General features: G+C 45.3%; 2 protein-coding genes across 2 annotated transcripts; one reads left to right on the top strand and one right to left on the bottom strand.

The window, feature by feature from the left end:
- The first annotated feature begins 2,186 nt into the window (after positions 1-2,186).
- On the top strand, positions 2,187-6,077 carry LOC127762129 (replication protein A 32 kDa subunit B). The gene is made up of 10 exons (XM_052286501.1): positions 2,187-2,520; positions 2,629-2,739; positions 3,165-3,262; positions 3,347-3,388; positions 3,475-3,552; positions 4,465-4,543; positions 4,652-4,744; positions 4,828-4,916; positions 5,574-5,642; positions 5,713-6,077. Exons 1-10 carry the CDS (start codon positions 2,365-2,367, stop codon positions 5,795-5,797), a joined length of 900 nt encoding a protein of 299 aa, XP_052142461.1. The 5' UTR covers positions 2,187-2,364; the 3' UTR covers positions 5,798-6,077.
- A 273-nt stretch (positions 6,078-6,350) lies between these two features.
- Positions 6,351-10,920, bottom strand: LOC127762128 (probable metal-nicotianamine transporter YSL14). Its single transcript, XM_052286499.1, has 6 exons — positions 10,354-10,920; positions 8,848-9,011; positions 8,663-8,760; positions 8,420-8,554; positions 7,848-8,037; positions 6,351-7,728 (listed from the first exon to the last, which is right to left on the bottom strand). The coding sequence occupies exons 1-6, from the start codon at positions 10,844-10,846 to the stop codon at positions 6,619-6,621; spliced, it is 2,190 nt and encodes a 729-aa protein (XP_052142459.1). The 5' UTR covers positions 10,847-10,920; the 3' UTR covers positions 6,351-6,618.
- Positions 10,921-13,971: the final 3,051 nt, after the last annotated feature.

Here is a 13,971-nt window from a genome sequence, read left to right as displayed (position 1 = left end):
CACAAAAAAACAACCAATCAATCAAGGAGAAAACAGAGCAAGATGAGAAGATCAGGGAGAACTAAACGGCGCAGGCACCCTCCTTACCATTCATCCATGGTCTTGTCCGTGAAGTCGTCGGTGTTCATCGCCTGAGCCGGTGGGGGATCCATCGCCAAGAAGTCCAAGAAAAAAAATATGTGAGGTGAGGAAGAAGGCAGAAGGCTATAAAGGCTGGGAAGTAGGAGTATACTAGAGTAAGCAAGAGCAAAGGGATAAATAGGCTGGAGGGAAATGCAGATAAGTGTGGAGCACATGGGATGGGGTGGTGGTATAAAGAAAAGGTTTTTGTCAGGATTTAAGGTTTGCCCTGTCGACTGATGAATTAGCTTTTCCGGGTTCTGTCTAGTGGGTTCTTAAAATGGGTAGCGGTTTGGAGTTTTGCAGTTTGCACCGGCCTATTTGGTGTCAGGAATTCCGCTGATTGCGCATGCCATGATCCCCGATTCAGCTTCGGTGACATTGCTATGGCAAGTCACCGGATGACATACCGTACATATGAACCATCCAAAACGAATCCAACGTTTGCTTTAGTTGGACCCGCACACAGGCAAAAAAATCGCCGTTTTCATCCCCGTAGCGGAGACGTACTGGCGGGAGACGATGCCCCCAATTTCTCATCGCGCGCGTCCGCGAGCCAGCGAGGAGTGTCGCCGCTGAATCCGGGAGAGTCGTCGCCACCGTGACCGGAGAGGTGACAGGCCGACGAGGTCGCCGCGAGTGTGGAGGGGGTCGGGCGGCCGCCACGTGAGGCCGGGCCCGAGGCCCTGCCTTGCCGCCGCGGCAGGCCGCGTGTGGAGGTGGCCGGCCGCCGGGCCTGACATCGACGAGGTCCAGCCGCCTCTCGGTGCGGAAGAGGTGCCTGCGCGCCCCTGTGCTTCATCAATTTTGCTGTGTGTTCCCCTTTCAGTTGGGTGCTTTGGTTCTGTTGCTCGATTAGTGCTAGCTGTTGGATTAGCTAGCATATGTTCAGTAGAATTGGCGAGATGGAACTCCAAACATCAAACACATGCTAAAAACAACACAGAGTTCAGATACATCAGGGTCCTCGCGCAGCCGCCGCCCGGTCCCCTCCACACTCGCAGCGGCGCGGCGGCCTGGCGCAACGGCCTAACACGGGCGAGGGGAGGCGAAGTGGTTGCCCGGTCCCCTCCCCAGTCGCGGCGGCGCGGTGGCGGGTGCCTCTCCGGCCTGGCGCGGCGGCGGCTCCCAGCTAGCTCGCGGCGGCGGCTTGACGCGGGCAAGGGGAGGTGAAGCGACGAGGTGGCCGCCCGGTCCCCTCCCCACTCGCGGCGGCGCGGTGGCCTGGCGCCTCTCCGGCCTGGCGTGGGGAGACGGCGATGCGAGCACGTGAGATTGGGGCAAGATTAGAGGAGACGTCGTCTGGCAAGAAGGGTAGGCGCGTGGGGTGAAAACGGAGTCCTGCAGGTAGGCCAGTGCAGCGGACCGTTGGATTAGTTTTCAACGCCCCAGATCACTCCAATATCACACCGTGCCATGCTACAGCAATGTCACCGAATCTGAATCCTCTTCTTTTCCACATACTGCTTCTTGAGCCGAAACGAGGGGTGCCATAGTAAGAACGTGATCAGGTGTAACGGCCCACTGATTGCTTGCTTTCAAATGTCTAGTGGAGCAATTAGCTACACATACATATCGAAAAGAGTACTTCGGCTGCTACGCGGATGCCAACGATTCCCAAGTGCCCCATACCAAGCGAGAAGACTTCGACTGCTATCGCGTAGCCTAACCTGCAAATCGGCCCGTGCGGCACCTTCCCCAGTCGCGGACTCGCGCTGCGACCGATCCCACCCGGGGCCGGTTCATCCACCCAACTCCCCCAAGTCCCAAGTCCCAAGTCCCAAACTCCCAACCCACTCGTGCCGTGCACGAGCCGCTCGCGTTCGCTAGTCGCCACCACTAGCCGCCTAGCCCGGCTACCGGCTACCGCGCTACAATCCGATCCACCGGTACGCGCAGCCGTGCAGGCTGCAGCCGCAGCGCCCCGCTCAGCGCACGGCCCGCCCGATCCGTCAAACCCCAGTGGAAACCACACGACGCACGCACCACTGCACGGCCGCTCCCCCACGCTCGACGCGTTTAACCTGGCTCGCGTCGCGCGCACGGTGCACTGCACCCCCCCTGCCTTTGGCCACGCAACACGGGGAACAAATACCAACGCGAAGTTGGCGAGGGTTTTTTCCGCCGAAAAACTGAACCGCCGCAGCCGCACTCCTCTCCCGCGCTCATCCGTTCGTCTGTCGTCTGTTCCAGTTGCTTTGGCGGGGAGCTAGGGTTTAGGCGCGGGGCCCTCCCGAATCCCCGATGTACGGCGTCGGCGTCGGCGGCGGCGGCGGCGGGAACTACGATGGCGGGGGAGGGAACGCCAGCTCCCTCTTCGGCGGCGGCGGATTCATGCCCTCGCAGGCGACCAACGCCGCGGAGGGGACCAGCGGCGGCGGCGGCGGCGGCTTCCCCAAGGTCCTTCCCCTCCTAATCCTACCCAAATTTCTCTTTTGTTTGTTTTTTTTGGATATCTCTTGCGCTCCCCTCGGACTGACGCCTTGTGGGGCTCGCGGGTGTGGTCAGAGTCGGAACGCCCAGGCGCTGCTCCCGCTCACCGTGAAGCAGATCATGGACGCGTCCCAGACCAACGACGACAAGTCGAATTTTGCTGTCAATGGCATGGAGGTGTCCACGGTATCGATCTTGCCTACTTCTGTGTGGTGATTGGTGTTCGGAAATGAACATTGATTGGGTGGTGATTAGACTCCATTTTTTTTTGGGAAATTACAAACAGTTCTTGTATGCATTGTACTTGCGCTGGTTGGGCCAAAGGTTGCCTATCGGAGTGGTAGAGAAAATATAGTTGGGCAAAAAAAAAGAAAAACTCCTTGGAGCTGAAACTAGCTCCTTGAAAATATTAAATATGTATATGGTCCTTTCAAAATACGATGCTATCTCCTTTATGATTTTGTTTAGCCTAATTATGTAATTGTATTTTGCCTTTTTTAGAATCTAAATTCTCTTGGTTTGAATTGGTTTTGCTTCGGTCAGTTTGCTTTCTGTACATGTTGGCAAATATCGTATGTTGTGTATTGAATTTTTATCACCCTGGATTGCAGGTTAGGCTTGTAGGACGCATGTTAAATAAGCTTGATCGGGTTACGGATGTATCATTCACTCTTGATGATGGTACAGGCAGGGTACCTGTGAATCGCTGGTGGGATGCCATGTATCGCTTTATTGTGCTTAACAAACTTTGGATAATTTCTTGGCTTTGCACTGACTTCTATTTTTTTCTCAGGGAAAACGATAGCACTGATACTAAGGAGATGGCTGACATTCAGTAAGGGTTACATAGTATTTGACTTGTCTTGAAATTTAAATTGCTACGCCCCAAAATTGATAGGTTTGCTTTGTTCTATTTGCAAGGAATGGTGACTATGTTATTGTCAATGGTGGTCTAAAAGGTTTTCAAGGGAAGCGTCAGGTGGTTGCTTACTCTGTGAGGTGAATACTTTGGTCTTCCATAGATAATAACCTGCAACGTGGATTTCCAAAAACTGATGCCTGCTTTGGAGCATAGCGAATTGTCTGCAATTTGTTTGGCCCATTATATTGAATAATGTCACCCTGTGGTACTCCCTCCGTCCCAAAATATAAGCATCTCTAGTTTGTCCTAAGTCAAACTAGAGATGAACAAGAAGATCAGAAGAGTATTAATATTTACCACGTCAAACAAGTAAACTATGAAAATATATTTCATGATGAATCTAATGATGCTCATTTGATACTGTAAATACGACTTAGGACAAAACCGGAAATGCTTATATTTTGGGATGGAGGGAGTACCGTAATAAAACAGCTAATGCTGATGTGATCCCCTAGCTACAATGATTTAAGTACTTGACGCTTTTGATTAAAACATGCTCACTAAAGCAATCATATTTTGTGCAAAAAGTGGCAAAAATGCACCTTATTAACAATTAAGGCACGGGAATGGAGTATGGAGATGGGTTGAGGTGAATATATCTAATAGAGGAATTTAGTACAAATTGCATTGGGATTTGTTAAGTTCCAAGTATTATAGGTACAAAACAGTGGTCAAAAGTGCCCTGTATTTAGAAACGGGGTAGTATTCATGCAGAAGTTTGTGAGTGCTGAACAGAACTACAACTAATCACTAACGGCTATTTAATTGGTGTTAATTAATGTGTAACATTCTTTGTTGTTCCTACAAGCGCACCACTATATTAGATTGGAAGCCTGTCATATGACGTGTGTAAAAGCAATAGCAAATATAAACTCATGAATCAGGATAGCTCAATACTATATTGCTTTAGAGACAGGCTTATCCAGACCAGATAAATACTTTTCTGCATTTTTTCTTAATTTATGCTTTTGTTCATGGTTTCTTGTCAGGCGTATAACCAACTTCAATGATGTAACACATCACTTTCTTCACTGCGTTCATGTGCACTTGGAGCTTACCAGGCCGAAGGTAGTGAGATCCTAAAGGTTTCATTTGTTGGTGTTTAACTTGTGCCATACAATATCTATTGAGCTTTACGGTGATGTCATGTTTCTGAGTTATTTTAATACTTGACAGTCCCAAGTAAATGCTAATACAGCAACAGGAACTCCTAACCAAACTATGCCTAGGGATAGCATGGCGTATAACCAAAGTCCACTTACTAATCAGGTAGTTTTGGACATTTCTTCTTATTTTACCAAGAAAGACATGCCAACTTTTCTGTCTGAAATTTTTCATTCATATCTACTCAGGCCTCAACATTTTCTGCACCACAAAATACTGGTACTGGAACAAATATGATCGACTTGGTCTTGAATGTTTTTCATGACCCAGCAGTTATGTAAGTTAATTGTTGATAATTCTGCCCATAGATGTCACTTGACTAGCCAGTTTTCTCTCTTTGATCTATTATAATTAACACCCATAAACTCTGCTGACTTCTTTTCTTTGCTATAGAATAGCTAACAATATTCCATGTTTTTGTCCTTAACACTCAGCTGTTTCTGTCAAGTGTGGAATTGTTAATTAGATATGCAGTACGCTTTCATTACTTCTTATGATAAAAAAAGGCAGATAAATAAGTTGTAGACATGAATAATGAATTGACATTTGGTTTCTTCATACCACCAGACCTTAAAATTACGTTCTCTGCAATATAGAAGTTCCCATGATTCAGTGGTCAGTCTTTCATATAGATGTTTGCCAGTAACTTTTACATGTTTCAAAGTTTTGTACCGATGGTTCTCCACCCTCCATGTCACACACATCAAAGGGCTTAATTTTAAGGTCTGCAATACCTTAAAATTTCTTCATAATTTTACGGCACACATAATCTACAATATCTATGCAGTAACTTTTATGTAATCTGGGAGAGGGCCACCTCTTTCCTTCTAAAAATAACGCCATGCTAATACCAAATACAAGTTTGGTACTGTCAATGTTTTAACATGGTCTGTAGTTTCTCTGCTTTAGATAATACTGAATTTGTGCTATACAGGAATGATGACCATGGAGTAGGCGTAGATTATGTGAGCCGTCGTCTTAATCTACCAGAGGAAACAGTCGGGTATATCCCTCCCCATCACACCGTCTGAAATATATTTTGCTTATTTACATAATCCTACTTTCTTTCACAGGAAAATCATTATAGACCAAGTTGATCTGGGACATTTGTATGCCACTATCGATGACCACCATTACAAGTCCACAATGAATGGTTGATCATATTCAATGTCATATGTATGCTTCACAGCTTCAAGGTCGCATGGAGCCAAGAAATGTGTGCACTCCGCGAGAGTAGTTACTGCAGAGTGCCTCGCGTGATTTTTCTACAGGAGATCACCAGGCAATCAGCTTAACTGTTCAATTAAGTTGTTTATCTAAATAACTACTCCCTTGGCAGTCAGGCGAGCAGCTTGATAGCATGTTAGATCTTTAGGAGCTTCTTTTGTGTTTCAAACAACTATGAACGTGTTTGCAATTGAAGCATCTTATTTTCTTATGACAGTACAGGCAAAGTTACTCATCCCGCTGTTTGTCGGTCTTGATCTACAATTGGCCATGCCTTGTATTTTCAAAATTTTCAATGCTCGTTGCACTTATGCTGGTAATAAACCAACAATAGGATAGGATGGTAAATTAGCTCAAGAGAAGATCAAGTAAAATGAGCTCGCTTGTAGTTTTGATTGGCAAACCTGTCAGATGCACTCATAAGCTCAAAAGGCAGTTTCCAAGTCAGCTCAGTTTTGAAACCTGACCTGCTAGACCTCACGGATTCTCAGTTCAACATGCCATTTTCGTTAAAAAGGATAATCTCTACAGGAATCCGTGTCGAGCAAATGATAAAACGGTTGTTGGTTGCAGCTGTATTTTTCCTCGTTTTTACATTTGGATTGTGGGATGCTTCTTTCCTACGGGAAACCCAGATTTGGCTTTTCTACAAAACAAGTGATCTGGAAATACATTTGGAGGAGATAATTACAGGATGGCGCGCACTCCTTGCAAATGTTCTCTTCAAAGATCAATTGATCACGATGGCACGACTAACCGGCAAGGAAGCTATCCACTTTGGCATTGGCTGCCCTCGACAAAAATTTCATGCAAATGGGGGGCTTCACCTTGGCAAGGGCAAGAATGGACTGGGGAAGAGTCCAGATCCCATCACCGCAGATCAACCCTGACGCCACCGCAGGTCCAAACGCATCCGCCTTGGCCTTGTTCAGCTTCTCCCACACAAAGAGGATCACGCTGCCCAGGAACATATCGATCGCGAAGTACGATCCAATGTAGAAAGGGATCGCCATTGCCATGGGGAGCGGGATGAACCTGGAGACCTTGTGCGGCGCCAGGTCTCTGATCAGGTTGATGGCGATCGCCGCGGCGAAGAAGATGTAGCAGAGAGTGAGGCAGTTCTCCGGAAGCGAGTTGAAGCCATCGACACCCAGGATAGCCATGTTGCGGTACACGATGGCATAAGGCGCCGGGTACTCGGTGCCGCTTGTGCCAATATTGCTGAAGGCCTTGTAGAAGAGCCAGAAGACACAGGGAGCTATGACACAGCCCATCCCGGTGCCGATCACCTGGCTGATAAACATGGACCTCGGTGATGCCAGAGTCAAGTATCCAGTCTTGAAGTCTTGCATCAGGTCAGAGGCAGTCGACACGATGCTCATCATGACACCGCAAGCGGCAAGTCCTACGAGCACACCACCGTGAGAAAGGCCCGCCCACGCGCCGAACACGAAGATAGCAAGCTTGCCATAGGTGGAGGCAAGAGACCAATCAGTGAGACCACTTCCGTAGGCATTGCAGAAGGCCAGCACAGGTGCAACGATGTAGGCAACCAAAATGTAGTACCACTTGAGCTGCGGGAAGATCTCAGGAAGGGTGCCAATCGATAGAGCAGCAACTACGACATAGCCTCCATATGCAACTGACTTAGGAATTTGATCTTTCAGGAAGATTTCAGTGCGACGCTCATCATCGAAGGATACCTCTTCAGCAGTGGACATGGACATGCCATTGTCTGAAACAGGAAGCATGCCTTTTGAATTGTTCTGAACCATTGATATAAAGCCTGCAAGTGTGCGGATAAGCACCTTGAGGAAGTTGTATAAACCATCCCCAAGGATCAAAGCAATGGATATGAAAACCTGCAACGGTAATGAACTTACAGTTAAAACATTACTCAAAGTGCTCTCTAGCCTTTTGAATTCTGTATTGTAAGATTTAGCTTTCATAAAGGGGAATCAGCGGAAAGGTGGATGCTAACCCTGTAAGCTTGCAGCCCATGGAGACTGTTGTCTGAGATATCAGCAGGGTACCAACTCCCTTTCTTCTTGGCAATGAGAGGCCACATCACACCCCATGAGAGGATACCACCAAGCAGAACGGACACATTCACAATATATGGGCAGATCATGCCAACTCCAACATATGTAGGAGAGAAATCAAAGAAAAACCTGAAAGGTAATAGGTCAAGTCAAATATGGGAGACCAATGGCTTAGAACTAAGAATTAACTATTATCCAGATGGTCAGACACTAGACATTACTTCCTCCGTTTCACAATGTAAGTCATTCTAGCATTTTCCATATTCATATTGATGCTAATGAATCTAGATAGATATATGTCTAGATTCATTAGCATCAATATGAATGTGGGAAATGCTAGAATGACTTACATTGTGAAACGGAGGGAGTAGTAACTACAGTTTTTACCATAGCCAAAGACGACAGAGGTAATGTTTCACCAGATATTAGCTATAGGTTAAGCTGAGGCAACGGACATCATAGTCAACACTGTTGTTAAAACCAATGTAATGCTATACTTCTGAGTTCTGACCTGTTGTTGTAAGCTTCTAGGCCCAATGTTGGGAAGTTCTTGAATCCACAGTCATCACCGGCAGTGTAGAACCACTGGAAAAAACCCCAGAAGAAGCTAAATAAAAAGTACTTGCCCAATGTCTTTACTTGTTTCCTGAAAAAGATGGTTATTTGTCATTTGAATTGCATAACATTTACAGATATACTGGGCTAATAATTGGCACTCATGAAAGTAGCTAAAAGTAGCATTTTATAGATATACTTTGCTAGTTTGGCACCCTCTGGTGTGTGAAAACCATTGATGAGATAAGCAGTTGCTGTGCCACTTGGATAGGTGAGCTTGTAATCAACAATCATAATCTGAAACAACAATTAAGTTAGGATGGATAAGTTTTCCCTGTATACAGCAATTCAGTAAAACTAGAAGGTAACAGGTTTAAGGCATACTTTTCTTAGGGGTACAAGTGCAAATAGCCCAATAAAACTGACAAGGAAAAGAAAACCAATCATCCATCCAAGGTGAGGATCCTTGATATTTTGAGCATCTTTAGCCTCTGTTGCTTGCTTAGCTATTGTTTCACTCATTCCAAATAAATAACTGCCAAACCCACCTGATCATTGGAACAAACAAGTACAAAAATATGTCAATTGGCACAAATTTTTTGTTCATACATTCTGACATTCTAGCAAGGGATACAGTTTCATAAAGGTAAACAGACATCAAAAGAAAATATGAGATGCTTTGGGCAAATGAGGCAATAAATCAAGCAACTATCTCATGCATGATGCATTGACATATTATTACCACTTAAAAACATAGATAACTATTAACTAGTTAAATCATTGGTTCACCACCTTCTTGGAAACACTTACTTGATTTTCTTTGCTGTTTTGGAATGGAAAACAATAAACAAACTTAATTCTGGTGTTAAGAATAACTTATATCCATCTGATGCACATGGGACATCCTTACGAAATTCCTCATATACTAGGCATCTGCAAGTAAACATCATGCCTTGCCACATGAAATTATTCGAATGATCATCAGTGTACCACGTAGCATGGTTCTCAAATAATCCTGCAGACCATTATAATTGTTTATGCCGATCCAAATGCTTTCACATGCATGTGTCATGTCTGCCTAAGCAAAGAAAAAAAGAAGCATGCGCCATGCATTTATTTTAAGGTGAGGAGTCAAACCAAGCAAGCTGGTCCACTTCAGCTTGTCCTTACTCCTGCAAACGTCGCATCCTAAACGTAAATTGCTTTTCCCATCAAATGAGAGCAATGCAGCGATTTTCTTACCAGCACAGGGAAAAATATAGTGTTGACTATCTATATCCACAACTTAGCTCACCTAATAAACCAACTTCCAAAACCAAAATCTTCTAAAGATTCGTCCCGTTGCTACACAATTCAAATCAGGTGCACTGAAGTCAAGCAGCTGTTTCGTGAAAACAGAAAAGGTAGAAACAGCAGAGTCCACTCAACTGCGACAAAGCAGCATCAAGTTGACAAGTCCGAATCCAAGAATGACAATTCTTCAAGTTTTCCAGTACAGTTGTCTTATCAGAAACCGCTTTTGAGACCGATGTTGTAGTAGTTGTTGTTTTTTTCTTCAGGGGCACAAGAACAACCGATTCCGTGATGTCTCCCAGCTACCCACTACCGCGAAATGCTACACTTCCCCAGCGACTCTCCCACATCCAGATCAGATCTGCTGCATCATACTCCCACATAGCCACAACCCAAAATCGCAACCACCAGTAAGCTAAGCCGTGACACGCTTACGCACTAACCAAATGGATTCCTCTAGTACTCGCTTACTCGCTCCATTCAATTCGGATGTAGACATAAGCACACACAGTACACCCGCTGCAACGAGGAGTCCCAATCCAACAAAGGTGGTGCAGTAGAAATCAGAGTAAAGCCGAAAGCGTCGAAGACGTTTACCGCTGAAGGCGATGCCGTAGGCGGAGACGACGCAGGTCTGGATGACGGTGTTCTCCTGGCGCGTGAACGGCTGCTTGAGGAGGCCAATCCGCTCGACGGCGGAGGTCCAGAGGCGGACGAAGAAGAAGCCGAGCAGTCCCGCGGAGACGTTGAGCGACGGGATGATCCCCGTGGTGAGGTTCAGCTTCATCACGATCACGCTGAACATGACGGCGAGCAGCGCGCTCACCACGAACGCCCGCAGCGTCAGCTGCTCCCTCCACGACGGCACCGCCTTGTCCGCGAACACCCGCTCCACCGACGTCGCGTCCGGGTCGTCGGCGCCGCCATTGCGCCCGCCGCCGCCTCCGCCCGCCGCCTCGTGCTCGTCCGCGCCCTTGCCCGCGTGGCGGTGCCGGAGCGTGGCGCCGCCGGTGGTGGTGCTCCCCGCCGCCGCCTCAGCCTCCGCCACCTCCTCGTCCCCGCCCGCCGCCGCGGCGCTGTGCTGCGCCATTGGGTTGGCTGCTTCGGCCTCCCGGTTGGTGATTGATTTTTTTTCGTTCGAAATGGTGAGGGAGAAAAAAATTTGCTGGGTGATGGGAGAGGCCTATGCGCTGTGCGAAATTTATTGTGGGGGCTTTGGCTGGGCCCCACGGCCGTGCGGGGGTCAGAGAAGCCGGGGTGCTGTGCCACTGACCTGTGGGGCCCACCTGCGCCACCGTCGCCTGTAGCCGTCGAGATGGGATCAGACGGCTCTGGATCAGTCGGGCGCGGTGTGCTGCTACTGAGCCGTGGGGTCCCCACCGCCAAAGCTGCTGGTATCCGTCGAGATGAGATCGAACGGCGCAGGAGCAGGATCCGGTGTGCGGTTTTGAACTGTTGACCAAACCGTAACGGCAGGAGTTGTACTGGATGAATTTATTGGGATTACATTTTCAAAAGAGTATTTCAAAGTTGTTTTTAGATGATTCACTGATATGGACAGAAACGGAATCTTAACCCAATCAGAATCGATCGGTCGTGCTTAGCAACTTGTCCTTTAAAAAAAAAACATGATGATCCCTCGTTACGGATAAGTTGCTCTGATGAGGCGATGATACTAGCAAATTGCATTACATGGATTTTTGTTTCCGTCTATCGAGTGGCAGTTTTTCTCCCTCTTGTTGCTCCCAGGTCTCTATCGTTGTGTGATTGGGCTCGAAACAATTATATAAAAACCATGTCATTTTCTCGCCGAGGATTATTAGAGAAAATAGCCAACTAGTAACTATAGATCATCTATTGTTAATATACTAGCTAATTCATATAATAGTTGCTTCTTATACTATTAATATCTAGTCCTATTTATCATATACACATTATGTTTTAGGGTTCGTGCTGCGGCTGGCTATCGATCTGTAACCCGCTGCTCTTATCTTTCTTTTTTTATCTTTTTAAAATATGTTTATAGCTAGTTTATAATTTATTATTGTACTTGCTCTTAGCGAGATCGCTTGTGCGAGGCAAGGTGGCATGGTGGATTGCTGCGCGAAACGAAGCTCGTGATATATCTCCGCCTTTTCCGAGTTTCGGCGCGCGTGGATCGGTGTATCGATCACTTGGCATGGACCACCACGCGATAGCTCTTGGCTGGCAGGCGCCGCTATCCAGCTAGCTCGTCGCATTTCTGCTGCCCCATTCCGCAGCTAGCACTAGCACCAAGCGTGAGTGACCACAACTTTGTGTGATTGATTTCTCAGTTTCTTTGCCACGCAATTGCCATCGAATCATTGATCGCTGCTTGAGATATTATAATACGCCATCAGTTTTAGATTATAAGATGTTTCAACCTTATCAAAATCAATCTGCTTTAAATTTAACCAATTTTTTAAGAAAAAAACAGTAATATTTTCGATCCAAGATAAATTTATTATAAATATATATTTAATTAATAATTTAATAAAACTAATTTGGTAATTAAATATTACTATATTTGTTTATAAATTAAGTCAAATTTGAAGTAGTTTGAATTTGACCAAAGTCAAAATATCTTAAAACTTGAAACGGAGGGAGTATATATTTTATCTTGTTTCTATTAGCACATTTTAAACTACTAAACGGTGTATTTTGTACGAGAACTTTATATATTGATAAAGCTTTAAAATATTAGGTAAATCTTTTTGCAAACTTATAATAATTAATACTTAATTAATTATACGATAATAGTTTCTTTTACCTTACTTCATTTTCATCTTCAGTACGAACGAACACAACCATAATCTCCGGTATTGGAGTATTGTCAGAGGCATGATACATTGGTAGTCGGTGAAAAATTAAAATTTAATTTATTTAGCTAAATTAGAGCCGATTACAAATTGTTTATGAGTAGCCCGTGTCCATCACGAGTGAGGTGTTTCGCTCTTGAATTCTCCGTTTTATTGGATCGTTTAGTAGCGGCTAGCTTGGCATGTGAATGCGATCAAGCAGCAGCGGTTGGATCCTAGTTAGGCACGGGGTGCTAACGCTACGCTGTCCATGATCGTGATCTCTCACGAAAAGTGACAGAATACTGCTGTATCCGTAGTACTATGGATGAGTGGATGGCTAATGCATGATAAATTGCCGGCCACGCTGGCTTAAAAGAAGATTCTTTTGCTAAGGATTCGCTTTGTTTAGCTAGATTTAGTGTTTAAATCTTCTGAAGATAAAGATAAAGATAAAAATTAAGTGTTTCACGTAAAACGAGGTGATAATAACGTGTGATTAATTGAATTTTCATTATTACAAACTTGAGAAATAAATTAATCTGATATTTTAGAGGAACTTTTATATAATAAGTTTTCGCATGAAACGTACCGTTTAGCAGTTTAAAAAACGTGCCACGAGTATCTAAAATTTCATCCACTGTTTTTAGTAGAAACGAACGGGGCTGCGACGTTGAAATTCCCTTGTTTTATGAGAGAACTGAATTTCCTTTAGGACAAACTTGGTTCTTCAGCCTCTGCGACGTTGAAACTTGGAAGCATAAATTTCAGGTTTAACATGTGCACAGAATTTGTACCAGCATCACGGGATAGTGGACAAACATGACTCACATCAACAAATGAAATATGGAGCCTTTTTACAGAGGTTGCTACAAAAGAAACCCACCGTCTCAATTATGTTATTGGCGTGCTGACATCATCTGCTTAATCTCAGATAAGAATGACGGCAACAAAACAGTGGTCTAACTCTAGTTTATCGAGAAGTTGTCATTATGCTATTTTAAATAGACCTTTCATGTTAAACTCAAGTTAGGAATCCATGACCGCATATCCCCATGACAGCATATGCTGTGGACTATGGTAGTAGTATTATAATGGTGGACAATTTATACTACAGGAAACGGGACGTCTAAATCAGCTGAAGCGATACGTCCCAAGCACTAAACCATGGATAGTGTAGAAGTATCGTGTCATGCTGAGGCGCATGCATCCTCCGTTCCACACGGATCTTGGTTGCTTTCACGCATCTGATCTGCTGAAAGCAACCGTTCATGGCAGATCTTCTGAAAGACCGATACCTGCCATAGGAACAACCGTTTTACATGGAAGTAATACTAGTATGTCTGTTCTCTCTATCTAGAAACCCTGTTTGTAGAAGGAAATTTGTTCTCTCTTG

This window comes from Oryza glaberrima, chromosome 2 (genome assembly GCF_000147395.1).
Source record: "Oryza glaberrima chromosome 2, OglaRS2, whole genome shotgun sequence".
NCBI classification, from domain to species: domain Eukaryota; kingdom Viridiplantae; phylum Streptophyta; class Magnoliopsida; order Poales; family Poaceae; genus Oryza; species Oryza glaberrima.
The sequence above is the reverse complement of the archived record's forward strand: the minus strand, read 5'-3'. Positions and strand labels throughout refer to the sequence as shown.

Excerpts from the sequence above, each read along its gene's own strand:
- LOC127762129 (XM_052286501.1), top strand. The coding sequence starts at position 2,365 with ATGTACGGCGTCGGCGTCGGCGGCGGCGGCGGCGGGAACTACGATGGC. Across the intron at positions 3,263-3,346 it reads AGGGTACCTGTGAATCGCTG|GGAAAACGATAGCACTGATA; the intron begins GTGGGATGCCAT and ends TTTTTTTCTCAG. Across the intron at positions 4,544-4,651 it reads TGGAGCTTACCAGGCCGAAG|TCCCAAGTAAATGCTAATAC; the intron begins GTAGTGAGATCC and ends AATACTTGACAG.
- LOC127762128 (XM_052286499.1), bottom strand. The coding sequence starts at position 10,846 with ATGGCGCAGCACAGCGCCGCGGCGGCGGGCGGGGACGAGGAGGTGGCG. Across the intron at positions 8,761-8,847 it reads CACTTGTACCCCTAAGAAAA|ATTATGATTGTTGATTACAA; the intron begins GTATGCCTTAAA and ends TTGTTGTTTCAG. Across the intron at positions 7,729-7,847 it reads ATGGGCTGCAAGCTTACAGG|GTTTTCATATCCATTGCTTT; the intron begins GTTAGCATCCAC and ends TTACCGTTGCAG.